The sequence below is a fragment of the Daktulosphaira vitifoliae genome, unplaced genomic scaffold (genome assembly GCF_025091365.1).
Source record: "Daktulosphaira vitifoliae isolate Bord-2020 unplaced genomic scaffold, ASM2509136v1 Scaffold_4, whole genome shotgun sequence".
Taxonomy (NCBI): domain Eukaryota; kingdom Metazoa; phylum Arthropoda; class Insecta; order Hemiptera; family Phylloxeridae; genus Daktulosphaira; species Daktulosphaira vitifoliae.
In genome coordinates this window covers 11,788,455-11,812,180 of record NW_026099575.1, presented here as the reverse complement: position 1 = coordinate 11,812,180, position 23,726 = coordinate 11,788,455, and the positions used below count along the sequence as shown (strand labels likewise).

General features: G+C 26.1%; 2 protein-coding genes across 4 annotated transcripts; both read right to left on the bottom strand.

Annotated features, from left to right (window-relative positions):
- Nucleotides 1–3,138: 3,138 nt before the first annotated feature.
- On the bottom strand, nucleotides 3,139–13,505 carry LOC126904288 (THO complex subunit 1). 3 transcript variants are annotated; one of them, XM_050683201.1, is made up of 14 exons: nucleotides 13,455–13,505; nucleotides 13,206–13,273; nucleotides 12,527–12,606; nucleotides 12,142–12,461; nucleotides 10,555–10,650; nucleotides 10,250–10,382; nucleotides 9,485–9,590; nucleotides 8,698–8,912; nucleotides 8,484–8,613; nucleotides 7,614–7,783; nucleotides 7,353–7,502; nucleotides 6,937–7,090; nucleotides 6,358–6,600; nucleotides 3,139–3,449 (listed from the first exon to the last, which is right to left on the bottom strand). In XM_050683201.1, the coding sequence occupies exons 2-14, from the start codon at nucleotides 13,236–13,238 to the stop codon at nucleotides 3,282–3,284; spliced, it is 1,998 nt and encodes a 665-aa protein (XP_050539158.1). In that variant the 5' UTR covers nucleotides 13,239–13,273; nucleotides 13,455–13,505; the 3' UTR covers nucleotides 3,139–3,281. The 3 variants fall into 3 exon arrangements, with proteins under 3 accessions (XP_050539158.1, XP_050539159.1, XP_050539160.1); XM_050683202.1 differs by lacking the exon at nucleotides 13,455–13,505 and having other exon boundaries at nucleotides 3,141–3,449; nucleotides 12,142–12,443; nucleotides 13,206–13,421; XM_050683203.1 differs by lacking the exons at nucleotides 13,206–13,273; nucleotides 13,455–13,505 and adding an exon at nucleotides 12,677–13,173 and having other exon boundaries at nucleotides 3,143–3,449; nucleotides 12,142–12,443.
- Nucleotides 13,506–17,482: 3,977 nt separating this feature from the next.
- LOC126905592 (histone PARylation factor 1-like) lies at nucleotides 17,483–18,236 on the bottom strand. Its single transcript, XM_050685449.1, has 3 exons — nucleotides 18,010–18,236; nucleotides 17,698–17,948; nucleotides 17,483–17,639 (listed from the first exon to the last, which is right to left on the bottom strand). The coding sequence occupies exons 1-3, from the start codon at nucleotides 18,191–18,193 to the stop codon at nucleotides 17,592–17,594; spliced, it is 483 nt and encodes a 160-aa protein (XP_050541406.1). The 5' UTR covers nucleotides 18,194–18,236; the 3' UTR covers nucleotides 17,483–17,591.
- Nucleotides 18,237–23,726: the final 5,490 nt, after the last annotated feature.

Below are 23,726 nucleotides of genomic sequence, written 5' to 3'. Positions count from 1 at the left end.
ATTGTAAAAACATTGATGAGAAAGTTCTTTTTTTATGTATAACATTAAATGTACTATCTTATAATAAACATTTTGTAAGCTTTGTTGTTTCTAATGTTGATACTGATGATCTCTATGTATTAAAAGATATTAATGATTTCTCAGGTCCACCAATTTGTTTATATCATCTTAATGATAAAAAAACAGTTATAAGATTAAAACATTTTTAAAGATTTATTGAATTCTACATTTTAATATATATACTTATATATGTTTATTATTATTTTTATTTATATTTGATGTTTCAATATAATGTTAATTTGATGGAAACCAATGGAATATGTAACTATGTTAAAATAAAATTTTATTCCCTATTAATATTTGTAATTTGTATTTATCATTTATATTAATTAATTTTTTTGCATTAAAAATAAATATACTTAATAAATGGCAGTGTTAAAATTATTAAATTTAAATAACCCAATCATTTGTTTTTATTATTCGCAAAAAAATAATCTAGAAGATGGATTTTTACTTTATTACTAAGTAAAGTAGTTCTTAAAGTAATGTAAAGAAATTTTTATTTTTATGAAGAAATAGAATTGTTTTAAAAACTGACCTAATAATAATAGCTTAAAATCAATGCTTACAACTCGTCATATTTATGTTTCAAGAAAAGTAAAATTTATGATTAGAGTTAATTATTACAACGAATTATATCTTTAAAATAAATACCATAGGATGTATTTTCATTAAATTAATGTTAATAATTTTCCAACCGTTTAATTACCAAGTATTTAAAACTATGGACTGTAAGAATAAAATTAAAGAAATTAATAATTGTTTCAATGAATATTCTTTAGCATTAATATAATGATTAAAAAGATGTCATTTCAATGAATCGATTCCATAGGCTCCAAATCATACCCGTTTTTCCTTAGTTTTATATACTTTTTCCATTAATTTTAATAACTATTTTTCTGGGTGTGGGTGTGCAAGGCACATTATAGATCTTGACGTTTATTTTTAATATCACCTAGTATCTATTTTGATATTATAGGGATGGGCTTAACTTAGTGGATAGAAACGTATGTTTCGTCTCAAATTCGATCCCATGGTGCCAATGAGATCTTTCTTGTGATTTTCTCATTGGTGGTGTCTGATCTCTGGTACAAACCGGCCATAATACCCGCCCCGTCCATCATTAGGCCAACCAAGAATCATCTTTAGCTCCCTAACATGTGAATGAAGGCTACCACCCTTTGTATCATGTTAAGATCGAGATAAAAAAAGGGTGGAAACTGTTCATCATCTATTTTCATATTGTAACAAAGTAGACTATAATAACTAATATAATTATAAAATTGATTAGTACAAAATTTTCAAGTTAGTTTTTGACTTACTTATGATTTTTCGAGAAAAAAATCTATACATGCTCTTTATACATATGATCTAAGATTAGTTTTATTTATATACCAATATTGATTTTAAAAATAAGCAATGAGTTGCATTTCCAAAATAATTCTTTATCAATCTTTCTACCTAATCACAATTAATAAATTTAAGTGAAGAATTTTAATCAAACTATATGATATGTACAATCAAATTAAAGAAATTCCAAGCAAAATCATCATATATTTGCCATTTTTATTATTTCCCTTATATTTCTAAAATATCTCGACTTTTCTAGTTTTTTGAAACTCATGGTAAATATGTATTGTATATATTTTTTTAAATTAAACATTATATACTACAAGTTTAAACTTTTTTTTAGGAATAGATTTAGGTAAATTTTTGTTTAGCCTTTAAAATTACAAGTTTATTTGAAAATGTATAAAGAAATATAAGCAACTATGAATAAAATGTATCAAAGAAATAAATTAAACAAATCCCAGCACAGGAGGGTCGCGGCATAGTTGGATCAAGTATAATAATATCTGACAGTGATTAAAATCACTATCAAAAATTAACTTCGCATCAAAGCTAAAAAAACGCTTCGATGCAAATCTTTAGATAGTGTTTAATTTTAAAAAATTAGTGAATTATTCCAAAAGCTACATAATCTGCTAGTTCCTTATTAATATCCTGATTAAGATAAAGTATGTCAAATGAAAAAGAGAATATTAAAAAATATTATTTCTCAAAAAAAAATTATGTTGATCCATATACTTTTCAATTAGTTATAGCATTATAATGTTAAAAATGTAAAAATAAAATCAAGAATTTTCACACAATAATAGCATTCGGTAGCCATTGTCACCGTTAAGATAAAATAAAGTCCAAAATAAAAGTTATAACATTATAAAGTTAAAAATATAAAAAAGAATTTTTTTACAAAAATCGTATTTTTATTATCAACTTTGATGTCTCTTTTTACCATGAAGATAAAATAAAGTCCAAAATTTTTTTTACCATAATAAAGTATATTACATTAGCTTTAATTTAAGATATATATAAAAGTGTCAGACTTTCGGGAACACTTTCAAAAGTTAAGTTGAAAAAATTAATTTTTTGTAAAAAAGTTGTCATTTTAAATCCCCCCCTATGGGCAGGTAAAAAGTCAGATTTATAAAAAAAAAATACCAAATGATAGGTAAAGACATTATGCATCTATAAAAAAAAAATTATATTGATTTGTTCATTTTTTAAAAAGTTATGGCAATTTTAAGTAAAAAATTTTTAAAAAATTTAAAAAATTAGCGTTTTTTAAATTTGTAATTTTTTTGGAGGTTTCCCCCATTTACGAGGAACGAGTGATTTTTTTTCAATTTTTGAGGGTAATGTCTTTGACTAGATACTATTTGTGATCTTTTGATGTATCATTGAAAGAAATCGGTTCGGTGAGAGCTGAGAAAAAGTGGTAACAGACACAAAAAAAAAAAAATAAAATAAAAATAAACACATCTTAGTAAAACCAATACCTTCACAGCTTCGCATCGAAGCTAATAGAATATTAAAATTTTAAAAACTTAACTGTTTTCCAATTTTAAGTATTAAATATGTATAAATTATCATAATACAAGAAAGTACAATGAACCTCTATATCTTGATTTCTTATGACATGTTTTAAAGTGACTATTAATTTAAATGCATGCTTTCCCCAATACTTCAAAAATAAAAAGATTTTACTAATAATATTGGTTGAAGAAAATTACATTATTAATATTATTTTGCGAAATACTATTTTAATATTTTGTTTTAAATAAAATTATTCCATAAAAGAGGACGTAATTGTTTACAATAGTATTATAAAAATATTTAAATTTAAATTAAATATTAACATAACAACTAAAATAATAGATTTAAGAACTTAATGATTTTAATATTTTAGCTGCATCAATTAATTGTATTTCTTCTAAAATATAAATAAGATCTTCTGGTTTAGGGTTTTCTACATCTTCAATCCATACTTCTAACAAATAAAGTGCTTGATCTAATGGTGTAGTCCTAATACTTTTTACAAATTCAATCTGTAAAAAAAATTAAAAAATGGTTATAAATGAATAGTAAAAAAAAAGCCTAAATAACTTCAGTTTTGTGTAATAATATTTGATTACAGCATATTTATAATTAGTAATATTACTTTTATACATTATAATATTGTATGTATACTAGTGATGGGCATTTTCAAATATTTTAAACTATCGAATAGTATTTGATAGTTTTAAAAAATTTACGATTAGTTCTATCTAAAATTTTTATTAAGTACACATAATTATAATAAGAAGATAATTAACGAATACTTAAAATAAATTATTATACAATTAATAATAGTAAAAACTACCATTTTATTTATTTTTAGTTTGTGAGTCGTTGGTAAAAACTGATAAATATGAGTCAATTCATTATTAAATTCGTTTTAGGTTCATCCCTGATACCTTGTAAAAGTATCAACTTTATTTTTTCAAATGGCAATATACATAATTAACTAACTTATAGGTTAGATAATAATATTATTAATAAAATGACTAATCGATAAAAATTTTTGGACTAGTATTTCAGAAGTTATAGCATTTTAAAAAATGAACTGGGGTGAGTCGAAGGTATATATTACGGTGGCTCTTATTTTATTAACTTTCATTGATCTATCTTCATACTCACCAATTTTGTTTTTTATTATATGAAAGTTATTTGTGTAAAATTTGATTTTGATAACTTATCCCTTTCAGATCCGAATCGGGGTTGACATTTCCCTCAAAAAGGTAATTTTTCATTTTTAGATTATTATTTTTAAAACTAACACACTTAGTGTAATAATGTATAGAATAAAAATTATAAATTTTAATATTTTCTTCTAAAATGGTATTTACAAAAATTTTCTAAAATTATTTTTACTTGCTCAAAAAAATATAATACAAAATTAATTTGCTAAAATTTATTTTTTGAATATAAATCATTTTTAATTTTCGAAATAATTATTTTACAACAAAATGTTTCGTAAAAAAAAATATATAAAATTAAATTTTCTAAAATATTGGTCTTATGTAAAATTATAGTCAGATTTATAGTTTTGCTGATTCAATAACATTAACGATCTAAATAGGATTGTTTAAAACTATTTATTCAGGGTACACGATTATAAATAGAATACAATTAATAATAAAAAAAAATTAGTGGTGGGCATTTTCAAATATTTTAAACTATCGATTAACTATTTGAATTGCGTTTATACCACCGAATATTTTATTTTTAGCATAAACTATCAAATATTTTAAAAACTATTCGAATAGTTTTTGAATAACTATCGAATAGTTCAAATAGTGGATAACTATTGAATAGTTTGATAATTACTATTCAATATTTTCCATCACTAATGTATACCATTTATTACAAAAATTATACAAAACTAATCATCCAAAAAATTGTTTAATTGTGTTAAATGTATATAATTAATATTGATAGTCATGGGTGTAGGTATACATTTTTAATGGGAAGGTTCCAATTTTTTAAAGTGATCACCAAAAATAGGAATTCACAGATTTTTATTTGTACACATAAAATATCAAAACTTAAGTATTATTTTAAGATAAGAGTGTGGGATTTTGTAATGAATATAATTTAATATGATGTACTGTCATAGTGTACATAATAAATAAAAATTAAATATTTTTATTTCAATTTTAAATAATTTTTTATAGTAATTATGAAATAACACGGTAGCATAGTGAAGTCGCGACACAGTGAGGATATATCATTGTTCAAATAAGTATAGATATCTGACTGTTATTAAAAACACTATCATAAGAAATTTTTTTATGCAAATATGTAGATAGCATTTAATTTTAATAAATTGGTGAATTATTCTAAAAGCAACATCAACTTCTATTTCCTTCATTATTCCTGATTATAAATTCTTTGATATATAAGTAAAATATATCACCTTTAATTTTTGAGATTATTACTAATTAGTAAAAAGCAAGTACTTAAATATAAAAAAATATAATTAAAAACAATTTTTTTTTTTAATTTTTATTGAATTTAATTTTTAATGTTAAAAATAATCTGTGTGAAATTTTGATTAAAATAGTCATATCTATTTTTTTGGTTCTTTAAAGTTGATTTTTATGAAAGATTATAATTTAAAAATATTAAACTATTAAACATTTTTTGTTCAACTTGCAAATTTGAAATTCATGTCATTAAATAGAAAATTTTGTAATAATTAAAAAAATCATATTTTTCATATTGATTAGAAATTTTCATATTGGTTAGAAAATTATATAATTATAATTAACAGTAAATTCATGTGAAAAGTTCACAATTTCATCAGTCATTATTTTTTTACATTTTTATCATAATAAATAATTTTAATAGAAATAATAGTAATCATTTCTATGTAACTTTTTGTGTTTTAAAAGATGCTGCAATTGAAATATACATATCTTAATTATTTAAAACTAACCAAAAGAATCTAGGTTAAATGAAATTCAACATGTTAGTGAACTAAATCATATGGTCAAATATTTAGAGAGATCTAATGTTAGGGACCTTTTTCTGATAATAATTGAAAAACCTAAATAGGCTGGATTCCACTAGAATATGACAAAAAAAAAAAACACAAGTCATTGAAAACTGGATCCAATTTTTTTTGGCCTGGTCTAACATTGCTTATGGACAAAATAATAACAAAATCTTTCTAGTTAATATAACAAATATTTGTGTTTCAATCATTGCAAGACCAATACCTTTTTAGTTTCATATAAAAACAAAAATTGTTTATATTTAGTATAAAATGAATGTGAAGAAATAATTTACCTTTATACTAAAAATAATAATTAATGAGTATCTTCTTATGATTATAATCTAAGCCCCTCTTAACATTTACCACTATTTGTACTACTATTTAAACTATTATAAATAATGAAAAAATATTATGACCTCATCAGGTTGATAGCCAACTTTTTCAGCAAATAAATTCCATCTATCTCCTATTTTTTCTGCTACTTGGTTAAGGATGTGTTTTGGAATTTTATTTTTATCTTCTATTATTTCATCATTGTTTTCATTTTCATTTTCATCATTTATACAATCAGTTATATCAACTTCTTCAGATTCAGCTAAGGATTCTTTTTTTAATTCTTTACTTGGGGAAACTCTTTTATCAGATCCTTGATTTACTGGCTGTAAAAATATACAAATAAATTAAAAACCTCAAAAATCAGTTTTAAATAATGCAAATTTATAATTTTATTTTTACCTTTTTCAGATAACAAATAAAGAATTAGATTAAAATTTTATCATTTTGACAGTAAAAATTAACATACATTTGCTAAATTAAACATACTAAATTAATGTTTAATAATAATAAAAAATGCTGTCTTGAGTTCAATTATGTTACATCTTTTTTAAGCATAAGAATAAGAGTTTAGTAATGTTGGTGAATAAATAGTAAAAAAATAATAAAACTATTATAAAATAAACAGCTAAAAATACTTTAATTGCAGAAAATATACATACCATCTGTTTTTCTTTACTCATAGTTTTTTTAATCATATTTTCTAAGTATTCTGATAATTTATGAATAGGATTATTACTTTGAGCAAAAAAATGTGGACTTTTACGTGCTAAAAGTCTTAATGCACGCCATCCGAAATTTCCATCATTCACTTTTCTATAGAAAGTTAAGTAAATTATTAAAACAGTTCTATATTTGATATTTTTTAATGAAATTAAATTTAGTGTTTATAACATTAACTTATTGCTACCCTTTTATAATTTATATAATATTTAGATGTATATCCTTTAAAATATTTTATATTAAAATAACATTTGTTCAATAAATGAATAATTTAGTATAGTTTTTAACTAGAAAATCAAAAGATTTTTGTGTCTATTTTTGGTTTTTGTTATTTTAGTATAACTTAAAATCTTACCTGAATTGACTTTCAATACAAAGTTCAGGATCCAACTGTTCAAATGCTTCCTGAAAAAATGTATCAAATGATGGTAAAAAATCTCTTTCAGGACCTTTACATGCTTCCAAATTATTAGGCTTGAAATTCCACAATTTAGTTAATTCGGGACTAAAAGTTATACAAATATAAATTAATAAATAAATACTGTATACTTAAAAAAAAAAACTATTTAAATTAAAAACCATTCTAATTTTAATCCTAAAAAATATTAGAACATACTCTCCCAGAAAAACTTTATTATTAACAGTCATATTTTTTATAACATCTCCCAAATTCCTGCGAGGCCTACGTTTAGTAGTAGGCATATCAGAATCATTGTTGTCACATATGGGTCTTTTGGTGACTTCTGGACATCCATCATTTTTCCATTTATTCCATTGTTCCTCTCTCTAAATTAAATCAAATATTCTAATATTAATGATTGATTTTTAGATTAAAATAATAAAACAAGTTCTAGGGATTATTAAGTAATACATTGATAGAACCTCTAGTTTATTTTACATCAATTGGAAAAAAAAAATGACTTAGAAAATAACATTTAAAAGTCCTATAATATTTTTGTGAAATACTCTAAACAAGTTGTTTTTATTTAGTTTAGTTTATTATTATTTAGTTTATTTAGTTGTTCAGCTTAGAAACTATTTAAATTATTTATGATAATTTATCAATGATAAAATATTTTTATTATAATTATAATAATTTTATCATAATTGAATTGTCTTTTAATAAATAAAAAATATTGATTTTAATGTTGGTAGTTAAGTTAAAATGTGTTTTTTTCAGCAAAATTAATTTTATTTTTGTATTTTGTATTCACTGTTTATATTATTTTATGTATTTTAATTGTACTCATTACCCATATGGGTGTCATACTAAATAAATAAATAAATAACCTTTTCTTCTAACTGAGTTTAGAAATTTTAACACATTTGATAATTTTTCAATCTCTACTTAACATTAGATGTCCTAACTTTTTTTTCTTTTAAAGTATAAGACATTATGTTATATTTTTCCAGTGACAAATATATGGAACATTCATTGAATTAATTTTTTTAAATTTTAAGTAGTATTTTGAAAATTATAGCTTACTTTTAATATGTTTTTTACTACTTCTGAAAAATTAACTCCATCAGGAGGTGTTGTATTAATAAGATCATAGACAATATTTGTAGCATTTTTAATCCATTCTTGTTGATCAAATTTTAACTTGTAATTGTCTCTTTAAATTTGATAATAAAATACATATAATTAAAATGTATGACAACATGTATTGCAAAACATTGTAATGTAGTATAATATTTACGGTTTAAATTTTACTGGTGCATTTAAATACTGAAATAGTAAAAGAAATTGTATAAGGATGTAACGCCTGAAGTTAACATCACTTAATTGGAGCTCTAAAAGTTTATGGTTTGTTAAATATTTTGGAAAATAATGAATAACTTGATCTCCATTGTCCATTCTACTGACATGTTCTAATTTATGACTTTGGAAAGTTGAAAAAATAAAATCAGTGTGCTATAAAGAAAAATAATAATTAGATAATAAACATAGTAAAGTAAAATAATAAATATAATTAAATGCTTTGATAATAATTTGTTCTTAACAAAAAACATTTTTTTTTAGTTACTACCACAAATAGTATAGCAAATACTGAGCAAAATTTTAAATTTTATTAATAAGAAATATACTAAGAATGAATAATCATAAAAATTTAAATATTAAAAATAAATTTATCTTAAACAGTGACATAGTATCATATTTCTCTTAACTATAATAGATTTAACCTACATGGAAGTGTATTATGATTTGAATCATAAGTGCGTGTTAGCTGAGTGGTTAGGTTTGCCTCTGACTTTTTGGGTCATGGGTTTTATTCCATACGTGCCTCATTTTTTCACTGGATTTCTAGTAAAATTTAAATAACCGGTTGTCAATAGCAGCTATATCAACTAACGCCTAGCATGGAGATGGTAATATTTGAAATTTTTAACTGTGAGGTGTGCATTAGTCTGTCTCTCCCACCAATAGAACTCTCAAGAAGATCACTATCATAGGATAATATAACAATAATAATTAAAATAACTTACTGTTGTAAATAATTTCCAATGTTCAGGTTTGTAACATTGATTTGGATTTCTGAAGTAATCTTGCAGTGACCAAAATTTAAGATAAAGATTTTTGTTAACATTTACTCTATATAATAACAAAATTCTAATTAATATTTGTTAAAATTATTTATGGTATTAAACTTAAAAAACTTATACACATTAAAATAAATTTCACATATAGTAAAATAAAATAAATACATATATTAGTGTATATTTAGTAAAAACTTGCCTAATCTTCTCTTTTTTTATAACTGTTAACATTATAAGCTAAGGCGGTTTTACTTTTTCAAAAAATTCAGAATATTTGAACTCAAAAAGCTCAAGAAACAACAACAAAAGAAGATGAATGATTAGATAGACATTTATATATAAGACCTTAATAGTTGTTGTCTATAAAATACAATTTTATAAATACAAATTATAAACTCATTGTATAATTTCTAATAATTAGAAGTAATATTTAAAAAAATGTATTGAAAATTGAATGTACTAATGCACACTTTTAAATAATATAATTTTAATAACAGACATATACTGGCCTACCAGGTTAGAAAATTTTCCTAAATAGGATACCTTTGTCTTTTATGTTGGATCTATCTACATAACTTTTGTAATATCTCATATACAGATGAAAGAATAAAGAAAAAAAATTAATCCAAATAATATATATATATATTGAAATATAAGCACCAATTAATTGTTTGAAAAATGTTCGTATGTACCTACATACATAAAAATACTTACTTTTCAATGTCAGATTTATATTCATCACCAATGCTTGAATCAGGTGCTACATTATCATCAACTAGGTCAAAGCTACTTTCATTTAAATATTCTGTAACATTTTCTAAATTAAACTCACTTACGATGTTTAAACCTGATATAAAATATAAATAAATATTAATGAACCCTCTTCAAGAATAGCAAAATAACTTAAAATTTTTATTTTTGCACCAACATGAATAAAAAAACTTTAACTCAACATTTTTTTTATTAATTTAGTTATATTAATACAACAAAATGTTTTAAATATATATTTAGATACAAACCTGATCTTTCAGAAAATGGAAAAAATTTTGCTAAGAATAATAGAATACGACCACAAAAAACAGTATTGCGTGATCTAGATAAACGCCGCAAAAGATCTGTAAATAAAAATTGTAAATACTATGTATTAGTAACATTCAGGGTGATTATTTTAACACTAGTCACTCAATTTATCTTAAAAAAATATTATTTTTAGGCTTTTGTTAGTTACATCATTTTTTAGTATCTTCATTTTTTAAGTCATTAAATATTTTTTATATTCATCCTTCACAAAGGTTTTAACTTTATTTTTTCAAATAGCAACATACTTTGCTTATAAATTAGAAAATTGTGTAATTAAAATAACGACTAGTCGATGAACTTTTGGATCAGTATTTCAGAAGATATTAAAATTTTTATACCTAAGCGAGAGAAAGAATAAGACTGAGACAAACAAATGTAAAAAAAAATTATTATTTTTAGAGGAATTGAGTGGCTAATGTTAAATTACAATATATTCTTAAATAATATGTTAAAAAAACAATGATAATAACTCAACATTTAAAAATAATAATAATTTTTGTAATATAAATTTACTTAATCATAATAATTTGCTTAAATATATATACTTTATTGTACTTATTAAATAAATATAGTAGCAATTGTATTTGATAAAATGTTTTATATTTTATGTTACCATCTCAAAAACTGTATTATTTTATAAATACTAAATTTAATTTATCTATTATTATATACAAATAATAAATAAATTTTAAAGTAACTTATAAAATACAAAATGATCTAAAAAGAAAAATTAATGTTTAAAAACAATTTTTCAAAACAATTGGGACCATTTTTTCAGCAGTTATTCCAATTATAAATTAAGACTGGAGGTACGGTGCAGTATGACAATATTCTTCTATGCACAAAGAATAAGACAGTAACTCAAACATTTGATTTTGATATTATGAAGTATTTGAATTTAGATTTTACTCTTCTTATTATTACTTTTATCAAACACATCGAGGATTTGGTTTGGATTAGAATTAAACTTAGAAAATTGAACATATAGCATAAAAACAGTGATTAAATTTTATTTTTGAACTCCTGAAAAGTGAAAAAGTGAGTTACTGCTTCATTTGATGAGCATATTAACTTATCATTAAACATTTCTTGGTCTTATTCTTTTATTAAAATTTATTATAATATTAAAAACTTCTAAAATACTAGTCTAAAAGTTTTTATCAACTACTTATTTGCTCAATTAAATTATTTTTTATTTTATAAGTTAGTTAAATATGTCATTTAAGAAAAATAAACTTTACACCATTAAAAGGTAAAAGAGACAAATTAAAAAAATTAATTAATAACTGATAAATAGAGAAAAATATGACAGAAAATACCAAAAATTATTTTTCTTAATATAAATAGTTTAAGAGAAATTGAGTCGCTAGTGTTAAAGGTCATCTAATTGAAATTATTTTATTACTGAAAAAACTATTTTAAGGAATATAAAAATTTGTTAAGTTTTTTATTGTAAGAATTAGATAAAACTGTAAGCATAACCATCTTAATGCTGAATGTTACATTTTAATTATTTAAAAAATTACCATTGCACATACGAAGAAGATTGTTTTTACAAGCAGTAAAAAATTGATGCTCTTTTAGCACATGTACATTACATTCTACATGATCAAACATTTTTTCACAACAATCCATTGTTGAAACATCAAACATATCAGACAATATAACAACTGGCATTATAGCAGTGCACATTTCATTTCGTACAAGGTCAATTGTAAATGATGTCCACATTTTACAAATATCAAATACATTTTTTGGATTTGATAATACCAAGTCCAAGACGTAACACCTTAGAACTTGATCTAATATTGATCGTCTGTCAGCATCACTGAAATTGAATAATAATCTTTTGCCAGTTTCAGAATAGTAAAAAAATTATAAAGATAATAAATTAATTATACTCATAAATACCTGAGATTAAAAGAATTGTTTTCTTTTACGATTTCCTTAATAGCACTTATGGTTGATAAATTTGGTTCTTTTAATATCACCTTTCAAAAATAATCAAAATTTTAATGTTAACCAACTATTTAGTATAATTATTGATGAAAAAAAACCTACTTTCTGACGTGTTTGCAATTTTGGGATTATTGAAGGGATGTCAAAAGTTCACACTCAACATTTTTATACATTAAAAAATGAAAATTGAGTTATAATGGTTAATTATAAGTGACATATAAAAAAGCAATCAGTTTTATATCCTTCTATTTCCCAAACTTAACATGCTACAGAGGGTAGTAGCTCTTTAACATGTTAGGAAGTCAAAGAAGATTTTTGGTTAAGCCATTGATAGACAAGATGGATATTATGATTGGCTTGCATCAGAGAACAGACACCACCAATGAGAAAATTACAAGAAGAATCTTTTTAGCACCCTGGGTATCAAACCTGGGACTCTATATACCAAAATATACTTTTTTTATCCACTAGGCCAGGCTAACCACACCAATCATGAGTGACATAAAATATAATTTTTCATTTAAATAAAGATATGAAATTATTTTTTAAATGCTTAACTGTAAAATTATATAATTGTCGAAAGGTACAATATCTAGCTAAGTTAGTAATTTCTAATACAATACATATTTACTTTTAAATCTTCTCTATATTTATTAACAGCCATCGTAAGTTTTCGTTAAGTAGAAAAGGATAATCGTTCTTATAAAAACACAAAATTTTTAAAATAATAGCAATACAAAAAAGTAAAAATTTTAAATTATACTATCTAAATTAAAAATTATACATCATACTAAATAATTATGGTTCCATACTTAAAACTATTTTGTAGAAGATATTCATTTTACATATAAAAAATAATTATTTAAAAACTTCTATTTACTTAGATGTATCATAAAAACCTTAACGTTTATTTCAAGGTTCATTGAGTTGTTATAATACTGTTACAGAAAAATATTTAATATTATCTATACCTTATCATATAAACAAAATACATATCAAGGTAGATAAGTCTACCATGTTTATACCATTATCATATACCATAATTCTGTGGTAAAATTATAACGTAACAAATTTCCTGTTGATCGGTGATAACCGATTACCATCACTCTTTAACTGCTCCCTCTAGTACGATCAAAACCAGATATTTTATACTTAGTTAACTACGCACTTGGGTACCATTACTGGATATGTCTCTACGGACCGATACATATCGATAGACAAATATTCATTTTTTTCCATAAAAACTGTTTTGCACGGGACAATTTTTTGCAAGTTATATTGTTACCAAAATTTTCGATTTTTCACAGATAATTTTCTCCTTTAAAATTTGGTAAAAGTTTTATGTCACTAGCATCAATACAGATCAAATAAAGTCCTGCGTAAAATAGGACTTAAAATCGTTTTATTCTATGTACAGCGTAATCTTACATAAAAGTTAGGATAAATTTTATGTCATAGCATTTGTATGGTTAGATATTTGGTTTTATATTTTGTCTTGGCGTATATTTACTTTTTCAATGTGTTTTTTAAGGCATGTCAGATTTTTTTAAGCCTAAGTATTATTGTCTCATGTAGTTTAAATAAATAGTATAAATTATATTACATTTTTTATTTTAATCACTTTATTAATTATAAAAATGATCCGATGTTTGACATACTTATATGAAATTAAAATTTTAGGCAGGGCAACTTTAATTTTAAATATATTATGAATAGATCGGTTAATAGCTATAATTGAGTCCTAAATTCTTAAATCATAAGTTTTTAAAACAAAAAATACATAAGACATTTTTTTTTAATGCAATAAAATGATAATAATAATTTGTTGATCTTATTTAAAAAACTATCTTGGACTAGCTTTAAATTTAATTAATATAGATTAAAATACATAATTAGTATACTAATTATACAAGACTTCCATTAAACATAACAATAATTTCTGCTAAAAAAGAACAGAAAGACAGAATGACTACAATATTATTGTAAAAGCATTACTTGAATAATGTATTAAGTAAAATTAAAACTATATTAAAAATATTATTAATTTAAAAAAAACTAAAAAATATTAAAAATATTAAACTCAAAAGCCACAAAAAAATTAATGAAAAGTCGCGTTCGGGCCTTTTTATTATATGAATAATGTATAACCAACATTGGCTAAATCGATGATCTAATGAACATGATACATTTTATAAATGCAATTTATTTACAATAAGAAATAGAAAAATAACTCAACCCGGCGGTCTAATAGTAGCAATAATTTTAGTGTATTATAGCTACAAATTGAAACAACCGTTTTCAGTATACGGAACCAATATTTTAAAAACGACGACAAATTAAAAAAAAAATAGAAGTTAATAGGGAAGCTGACAACGTGTGAAATTTATAATCTGTATGAATAATATCAATGCTCTGTATCTTTTAAATATAGACATATGAAAACAATGAGGCCAGTTTGCTTATGAAATTATTTTTAACCCGCTGGACACGAAATAACCCAATATAGGATCTTTCTTTCTGTCTTATCATTTAGCCGCCAAGTCACATTCTCTCATGCAGTTGTTGGTGAAGATGCGACTTTAAATATAGTACCACCAGTTGTAGGTATAAATACTTGTCAAATTAAATATGATAAAGTAAAACACAATACACATAATATTATTTTAAAGGTATAAAGTGAAAATAAAAAATATAGCACAGTGGGGTCGTGGCACAGTATGGACGAGGTATAGATGGGACAAGTATAGATGATATCTGACAGTGATTAAAATCACAATCATAAGAAATGCTTCAATGAAAATTTGTAGATAGTGTTTAATTTTAAGAAATTGGTGGATTATTCCAAAGAGAATATATTATTAAAATATAATATCATTACATATAATATTAACATATAATATGATGTTATTATTTGTACATGTATGTCACATATTATGATTATACAAGGTCACCAAAACAAGGTTCTCTTATTTAAAATACAAAATAACCCTTTAATAATGCAAAAAAATCTCCCTCTTGTAGAAATTATTAAGTAACGCTTACACGCTGGACCCTCTTTTTATTAACCTATTAGAATACAAAGCCTTAGCATCCAGGATTACGATAGAGATCGCTGGGCTACCCCCTTCAGACTATAAAAAGCCATTTTTCCCCATCTAAACCAGTTCTTTTCGGCGATTTTAAAAGACACAAAATCTATGACACTCTACTCAAGATTTCATTCTCCGGGACTTAGTCGATTTTTTAAATTAATTTTGACTTTTGGAATATTTTTTTAAAAAAATAAATGACACTTAGAAATTTTAAAGTGAATTTTGTTTTGGTGAATCTTTTGATTTGATTTAATTTGTTTATTAAATAATAATGTTTTACTGTTATTATTGTGGAAATAAATATCAAAAATATTTTAAATATTAAATTTTTTAAATTATTTTACTTTAATAATAAATCCAACCCAACTCTAAATTTTATTTAATAATAAATATCTATTGTGAGCTTTTCTTATTGGGTAGCTAGTCTCGCTGCTAATATCTTTGTTTTAACAAACATCGCGCCGGTAGACAGAGTTAAAGGTCACAATATTCTCAATTTAAATTTACTTTATATTAATTTTATTTAGCTAAGTGTATTGCAACTCTATACTTATTGGGTAGCTAGTCTCGTTGCTAATGTCTTTGTTTTTACAAACATCGCCCCGGCAGACAACGCAGAGAGACTTACGAGTATATTTGCAATGTTTAAATTTTGTCTAGGTGATTATTGTTGCCGTATCCTTTCAAGGTACTTTTTAGTGCCGGGACACATTGGGCCACCACAATTCCGCCTTGATAAATTTTTGACATAGATATAAATATTTCTGAATTTTCTTTTGGCCAGGGCAGAGGAAAATTTAAGAAATATTGGTGTCGATCTCTCAATAAAATATACTCTCTAAAAAAATACTTATTCAACAGACGTAAAAAACCAATAAGTAAATAAAAATAAAAATTATATTTATAATAAAATATAGAGTGTTTAGAATCATTTACAAGTAAGATCAGTCATAGACTTTGTGTAATTAAATTTTATATAATAAAATTTGGAATAGTTTTTGTAAGTAATTATATGGACTATATGACGTATAGTATAAATTGTATATGTATTGCGTTTAATACCATTAAACGTTGGATTATTTGAAATGTTATTGTATCACACAGGACGTAAGGTAAGTACAATTTAATCTGTTTTCGAATGTTTAACAATCTATTGCGTAATAAACCATTAATAAAAAATTAAATGGGAAAATTAATAATTAATAAGAGAAACAATTAATGTGTAAATCATATAATAAATATCATAGACGTAGACATTTTATTTTAATTATAATTTAATAATAAAAACTACATGATTAATATAACTATAACCCTTTATTTATTTTTATTTTATTTAATTATTTATTCACCGCCATTTAATCTATGCTTTCTCTACTTTCTTTTCTTTCTTTTTATTTTTGGTTTATTACAGATATTATTAATATATCCTTATTAGTGGTTCGTTGATTTATAAGTATAATATATTTTTTTATTGCTTTATTAGTTTATTAAGGGCCATAGAGATCTCCTCCTAGGAGGAGGTTTACCTAACGATTTATACTCCGAGACGGGTGGTTAGTCCGTTGTCGGAGAGTGGGATAGCGACTCCGATTACCGAACTGATCTCTCGTTCGGCAAATGAAGCTGCCCGTGATCGAGTTTTGAATCCGAGGTAGTGCGCGTCAAGCACTGCCGCGTTACCGACTCGGCCATAAAAATCTTTATGAAAATTAATGTACAAATAACTTTGCCACTGAATAATTACATTCATCTTTTAAAGCTTGTAATATAAAACAAATTTTAATTTTTTTATTTGTAGATAAAAAATAAATTATGATACCAATGTAAACAACTAAATATTATTTTCTTAGAAGTGTAAAAGGTTTTCTTCATTTATATAAGATGAAAACTATTTAATTTAATTACACAGGTAAAAAACAAAAATTTTATAATATACTCAAGTTTGAATTTTTTCTTCTGTTATCTAAGTGTGCCTAGAAAAAAAAAATTATATATTTCTTTAATTATAAGAAAATAAGAAAAAAAAATTACTTGAATAATAGTTGCAAATTGTGGTCTTCGAAGTAGATTATAAACAGTTACTAACAATTGTTTGCAAATACGATGAAGTTCAGAATTTCCATCACAAAATATATCAATTCCTAACTCTAGTCCTGTACCAAAGTCACATTCATCATTGGCTATATTTGCATAAGTTATTATGGGTTGTAATTTATCCATTTCTGCAACTTTTTTACTTTTAGAAGCTTCACGATATGATTTTAAAATTTTACGTAATACACCTTTAAATCAAAATATTTTTTAAAAATGATATATAGAAATGATACTATGTTTGAACCTTACTGTCTGATTCTGATAAGGGTCTATAACCAATATCTGTTTTTCGATCATATGGTACATATATTCCAGCTTTATGAAAAGTTTTAGCTACTGCAGTACCTTGTCTACCTTTCAAATATTTTTTTACTTTTCTTTTTTCAAAAGCATGTAGTTTTTTTTGTAAAGCATATGCTACTTGACCTTCCATATTATGAAGATACTTTCTAATTGAATTATTAAAACAAATTACAAGTGTATCTATACTAGTAATTGAAACTATTATACATCATAAAAACGGTAGCACAGTGGAGTCATGGGGTAGTGGGACAAGTATAGATGGTCTGACAGTGATCAAAATCACTATCATAAGAAACACTTCGATGCAAATTTGTAGTGTTTAATTTTAAGAAATTGGTGAATAATTCCAAAAGCAAATTAATTCCTATTTTCTTTATTATTCCTAATTAGTAGTTTTTTGATTTAGAAGTATATAGAAAGTAGGTCGTCAGAAAATGTTTTTTTTTTAATTTATAGTACGTAACATAAGCTATAATTTGACATATGTTTTAAGAACGCAGTAATACTGGAACATTTATAAAACTTAAGTTGAAAAAGTTGACTTTTGTAAAAAGTTGCTATTTTGAATCCCTCCGTGATTAGATAATTATAAAATTTATATCAAATGAAAAGAAAATATTTAAGTTTTCAAAAAATAAAATATTTTAAAAAATGATATATAGAAACTGATCTGACAGTGATTAAAATCAGTATCATAAGAAACACTTCAATGCAAACCTGTAGAGAATGTTTAATTTTAAGAAATTGGTGGATTATTCCAAAAAGAAAATTAACTCCTATATTATTAATTATATCCTGATTATTGGTTTGGTGATTTATAATTATAATATATTTTTTATTTTATTTATTGCTTTTATTAGTTTATTAAGCGCCAAAGCGACCTCCCCCTAGAAGGATGTTTTCTTACCGAGAGGTACCGACTCGGCCACACCGTCCCACTATAAGCATAATATATGAATAAATAATAATTATAGTAATTAAATCTCCCATGTAATTGATATTCATTAACTTAATATTGTAATTTTTACGGAGATATTATATAAATAACAAAGTAAGTGTATATTTCTTTACTTTTAATGTGTATAAAAATTTAAAGGGCTTGATGCACTACTTTTCAATAAAAACTGTTTGTTACTTATGAATAAATATACTGTACTACAAGAAAGTTTCATCAAAAGTAAAAATATACTTCATTAAATCAACTTTTCGTACTGTTTTCAAATCTGCAATTAGACTTTTTTTATCAATTTTAAGAGTAGATACTATTATTAATTTTTAAAAAATGGGTATTTACCTGTATGAAAATAATTTTCAAATTATTACTGATTTTGATTTTTTAATATGTTAAAAATAGTCAGTGCAAAATATAGTTTTTAATCTATTTTTTAGGTTCTTTAAAGTTGTTTTCTGTGAAAGTTTATAATTCTATAATATATAAAATAATATAAAACATAATAAAATTACCATAACTTTTAGTTGAACTCGGAAGTTTGAAATTGACATCATTAAAAATAAAATTTTATGAGAATTATAAAAATGGTATTTATGAGCAGAAAAGCTCAATATTTTTTGGCAATTGTATCGTATTAGTAGAGGTAATTGAGAGGTAAGAAAATAAATGATTTCAAAAAAAAAAAAAAAAAATGTTGAATATCGCTACGTTCGATATGTTTTTAACATCTACATCGTTAGAGCATGCTATTAATGCAGAAATAAGTCAAATCAGAGCATTTAAAAAAAATTTTATATACAATGTGAAAAATATAAGAATACAGAGTGATTTAAATGACAAAAAAAAAACCAACTCAGCACAGGGATCGCGGTGTTTCTTATGATAGTGATTTTAATCACTGTCAGATATCATCTATACATGTCCCAACTATATCACGTCTATACTATGCCACAACCCTACTGTGCTACTATTTTTTACTTTATTTGTGTGCGCTACTACCAATCTATAACATTCAAATTTTTAGGTAACATATTGCTATATAAATCATTAAAAAAAATTATTTTTAGTTTCACCTGAATTTAACAATTGATTTTGACAATTATAATAAAAAAAACCCAGCACAGGGGTGACGTAGCATAGTTGGATCAAGTATAATGATATCTGATAGTGATTAAAATCACTATCATAAAAAACGCTTTGATGCATATCTTTAGATAGTGTTAAATTAAAAAAAATTGGTGGATTATTCCAAAGGCTACATGATCTCCTATTTCCTTATTAATATCCTGAATGAAAAGGGGTTATTAAAAAATATTATTTCTCATAAAAAAATTGTGTTGATTCATACACTTTTCAATAAGTTATAGCATTATAAAGTTAAAAATGTAAAAAATAAAATCGAGAATTTTCACACAAAAATAGCATTTGGTAGCCATTTTCACCGTGAAGACCAAATAAAGTCCGAATTTATTTTGTTCATGATAAAGTATATTACATTAGCTTTAATTTATGATATATATAAAAGTGTCAGACCTTCCAGAAATTTTTAAAAATCAAGTTGAAAAAATAAATTTTTTGTGAAAAAGTTGTCATTTTAAATCCCCCCCTGTGGGTAAGTAAAGGGTCACATATAAAAAAAATATATACCAAATGAAAGGTAATTATATCATGCATCTATATAAAAAAAAATTATATTGATATGTTCATTTTTGAAAAAGTAAAAATTTTAGTAAAGTAAAAAAAATTGAAAAAACCCAGCACAGGGGGGTCGCAACACAGTGGTAACGTGGCATAGATGGATCAAGTATAATGATATCTGACAGTGATTAAATACACTATCAAAAAAAAAACGCTTCGATGCAAATCTTTAGATAGTATTTAATTTTAAAAAATTGGTGGATTATTCCAAAAGCTACATGATCTGTGAGTTCATTATTAATATCCTAATTAAGATAAAGTATGTCGAATGAAAAAGGGATTATTAAAAAATATTATTTCTCATAAAAAAATAATGTTGATCCATACACCTTTCAATATGAGTAGGGTAATATTGGGAAATCTAGTTCCCCCCGCCTCACCCCCTAAAACACCTTTATTTATTTATTTAATTGTGGGTGGGCGTGGCCTGGGGGTGGGGAGTGGTTTCTCGATGGTGGGGGAATAGTGAAGTGGATTAATAAGGGTGGGGGTAAGGAGAAGCCCCCGTTGCGCTGCGCTACAGTGTCGGTGTGATCGGGCTCTACGGGGCTACGAAACGTCGGCACGAGCGCAGTTTCCCTAGCTCGGGGAATCGGGCGCGTCCTCAGGTTGCGGATAGAGGAACGGCCTGCAGATATGCAGGTTAGCCGCGAAATAAGCAGTCCATTAATTTGGACTGACGAATAAGCGGTCGCGGACAGCGAGCCGCCCAAACGCTTGTTAANTCGCGGACAGCGAGCCGCCCAAATGCTCGTTAACCCTGTAGATATACAGAGTAGCCGTGAAATACGCCATTATGGACGAATAAGCGGTAGCGTTTGGGTGAGAACGGAGATATATGGCAACGCAACCAGTGTAGTTAGCCACTCACTGGCCGGAGGAACTGGCTATGAGGGCAGCCCCCTCAGAAAATTATTTTATATATATGAATAATGGCACATATGGAGGAAAAGGTTACTGCATCAGGGGATTCGGATGCCCCAGTGCCGGCGGTTGGTGGGGGGTGCACCCACCAGGTGTCGTTATCAAACGAATACACAGTAAATGCAGGAGTGTGATGCAGGCTCCTGCAGCCAACCACGGGGTTGGTACTGCGACTGCAGGGAGTGGTGGTGACCAAGCCACTCCCACCGGTGAAATAGCCGGGAGGATATTGGCAATGGACAGCNGAAATAGCCGGGAGGATATTGGCAAGGGACAGCCTGGATACTGGAAACGGAACTGACATCGGCCACCTCCCTGGATGCGTCTCCAAAACCCTCCATATTGGTGAGGTTGCGGAGTGCGTCTAGGGGTGGTTCTACAAGGATGGGTCCTTTGGGTCAGACCAATGTGGTAGACAGTGTGGTAGGGGTGGCGGATCTGGGGGAGGCAGGCCCGGTCGCAAGGGGGGGTTTTGGGGGTTCAACCCCCCCCCCCCATTGACAAAAAATATATAAGTAGGGTAATTTAGGGGATTCTAGCCCCCCCCCGCATCACCCCTTCACCTACCCACCCACCGGTGGGGGTAATGTCAAGGTCACACAGTGGGCATGGTCTTTCGATGGTGGTGGTAAGGAAGGACTGGATTTATGAGGGTGGGGGTAAGGGTGGCGTGGTCTTATGATGGTGGGGGAAAGGAGAAGGCGTGGTCTTATCATAGATGGGGTAAGGGGAGGTTTGGTCCTATGATGGTGGGGGTAAGGAGGAGGCGTGATACCACAATGGTGGAGGTAATAGATGACTTAGGTAGGGATGTTAAGATCAATCAAAATGGCGGTTAAAAGTGCGCATGCGCATTATAACTTAATGTCTTTGGTGAGGGGAGGTAGCCATATGGTTGTCTCCTTCTACGGTGTCGTCTACTAGAAGATAAAGTAAACCTCATGTGAACTGATAACGGAACTGATAATGTTCATTGATAAGCGTACACATTACATTGAACTAGTGTAATTCAATTACTTAATATTAACGCTACAGGGTCTCCGTCAACTTTTCCTACATAGGAAGGGGGTAATAAATCTTGACATAAACTAACCTGTAATGGGTGGGGATGAATCCAACTTAAACTAACAACGTTTTCTAAGAATTTTTTTCATTGCCTACCAGACGCTTAGGTCAGCATATTTCCGACATCAGTACTATAATATAACGTTCATAGGCGTCAGAATTTTATGAGAACAATAACAACGTCTGTCGTTATGGCATAATAAATTCTAAGAAATTTATCATCGGTTACCAGACGCTTAGGTAAGCATATTTCCAACATCAAAGGTACCGCTATATTATAACGTTCATAGGCGTCTGCATTTTTATTTTTTACATAGTATTTTATCATTGCCTACCACCAGATGCTTAGAAAAACATCTCGTTAATATTAGTATATTACTATTAATTATATAATTAATATAATTACTATAATTGGTAATATATTTTTAGAATTACTATGTTTAGGTTGCTATAATAGTATAATCGCTATTATTATTATTTTCTACTGCGCCTTTAAAATAATAATATGTGTATATGCCATACACATATTATTATATATAATATTATATTTAATTTGACAATTTTTTTATACCTATAACTAGAGGTATTACATTTAAAGTAGCACCCCCACTACCAGCACCCCCGAGTCTTCACTGCGTTTATCATTTAATGTATACATTACNCCCCGAGTCTTCACTGCGTTTATCATTTAATGTATACATTACATTGAAATAGTGTACGTCAAGTAGCGACCGCCGCCACCACACTTGACTATTCCTTGAACGATTTGTAACAAACTCTATTAAGACAATTGGGTGTGAGGTGCGCACAATGTGTGAAACCCAATGAAAACTAACCTAAGTCAGGGGAGGGGGATTTCCTCAACATGTCGTAATGAGCGAAGGGGTAATGAAACTTAACTTGAAACCAACCGCCATATTATAATCCCACATTACCGTCTACTTTTTATAAGAACAAAGACAACGTCTGTCGTTATGGCATAATAAATTCTAAGAAATTTATCATGGGTAACCAGACGCTTAGG

Bases quoted from the DNA above. Each gene is read 5' to 3' on its own strand.
- LOC126904288 (XM_050683201.1), bottom strand. From the start codon at position 13,238: ATGGCTGTTAATAAATATAGAGAAGATTTAAAA. The intron at 10,383-10,554 runs GTTTGTATCTAA...ATTTTATATCAG, and splicing joins TCCATTTTCTGAAAGATCAG to GTTTAAACATCGTAAGTGAG. The intron at 3,450-6,357 runs GTCATAATATTT...TTTTTTTTACAG, and splicing joins TTGGCTATCAACCTGATGAG to ATTGAATTTGTAAAAAGTAT.
- LOC126905592 (XM_050685449.1), bottom strand. From the start codon at position 18,193: ATGGAAGGTCAAGTAGCATATGCTTTACAAAAAAAACTACATGCTTTT. The intron at 17,949-18,009 runs GTAAGGTTCAAA...TTTGATTTAAAG, and splicing joins ACCCTTATCAGAATCAGACA to GTGTATTACGTAAAATTTTA. The intron at 17,640-17,697 runs GTAATTTTTTTT...TTTTTTTTCTAG, and splicing joins AATTTGCAACTATTATTCAA to GCACACTTAGATAACAGAAG.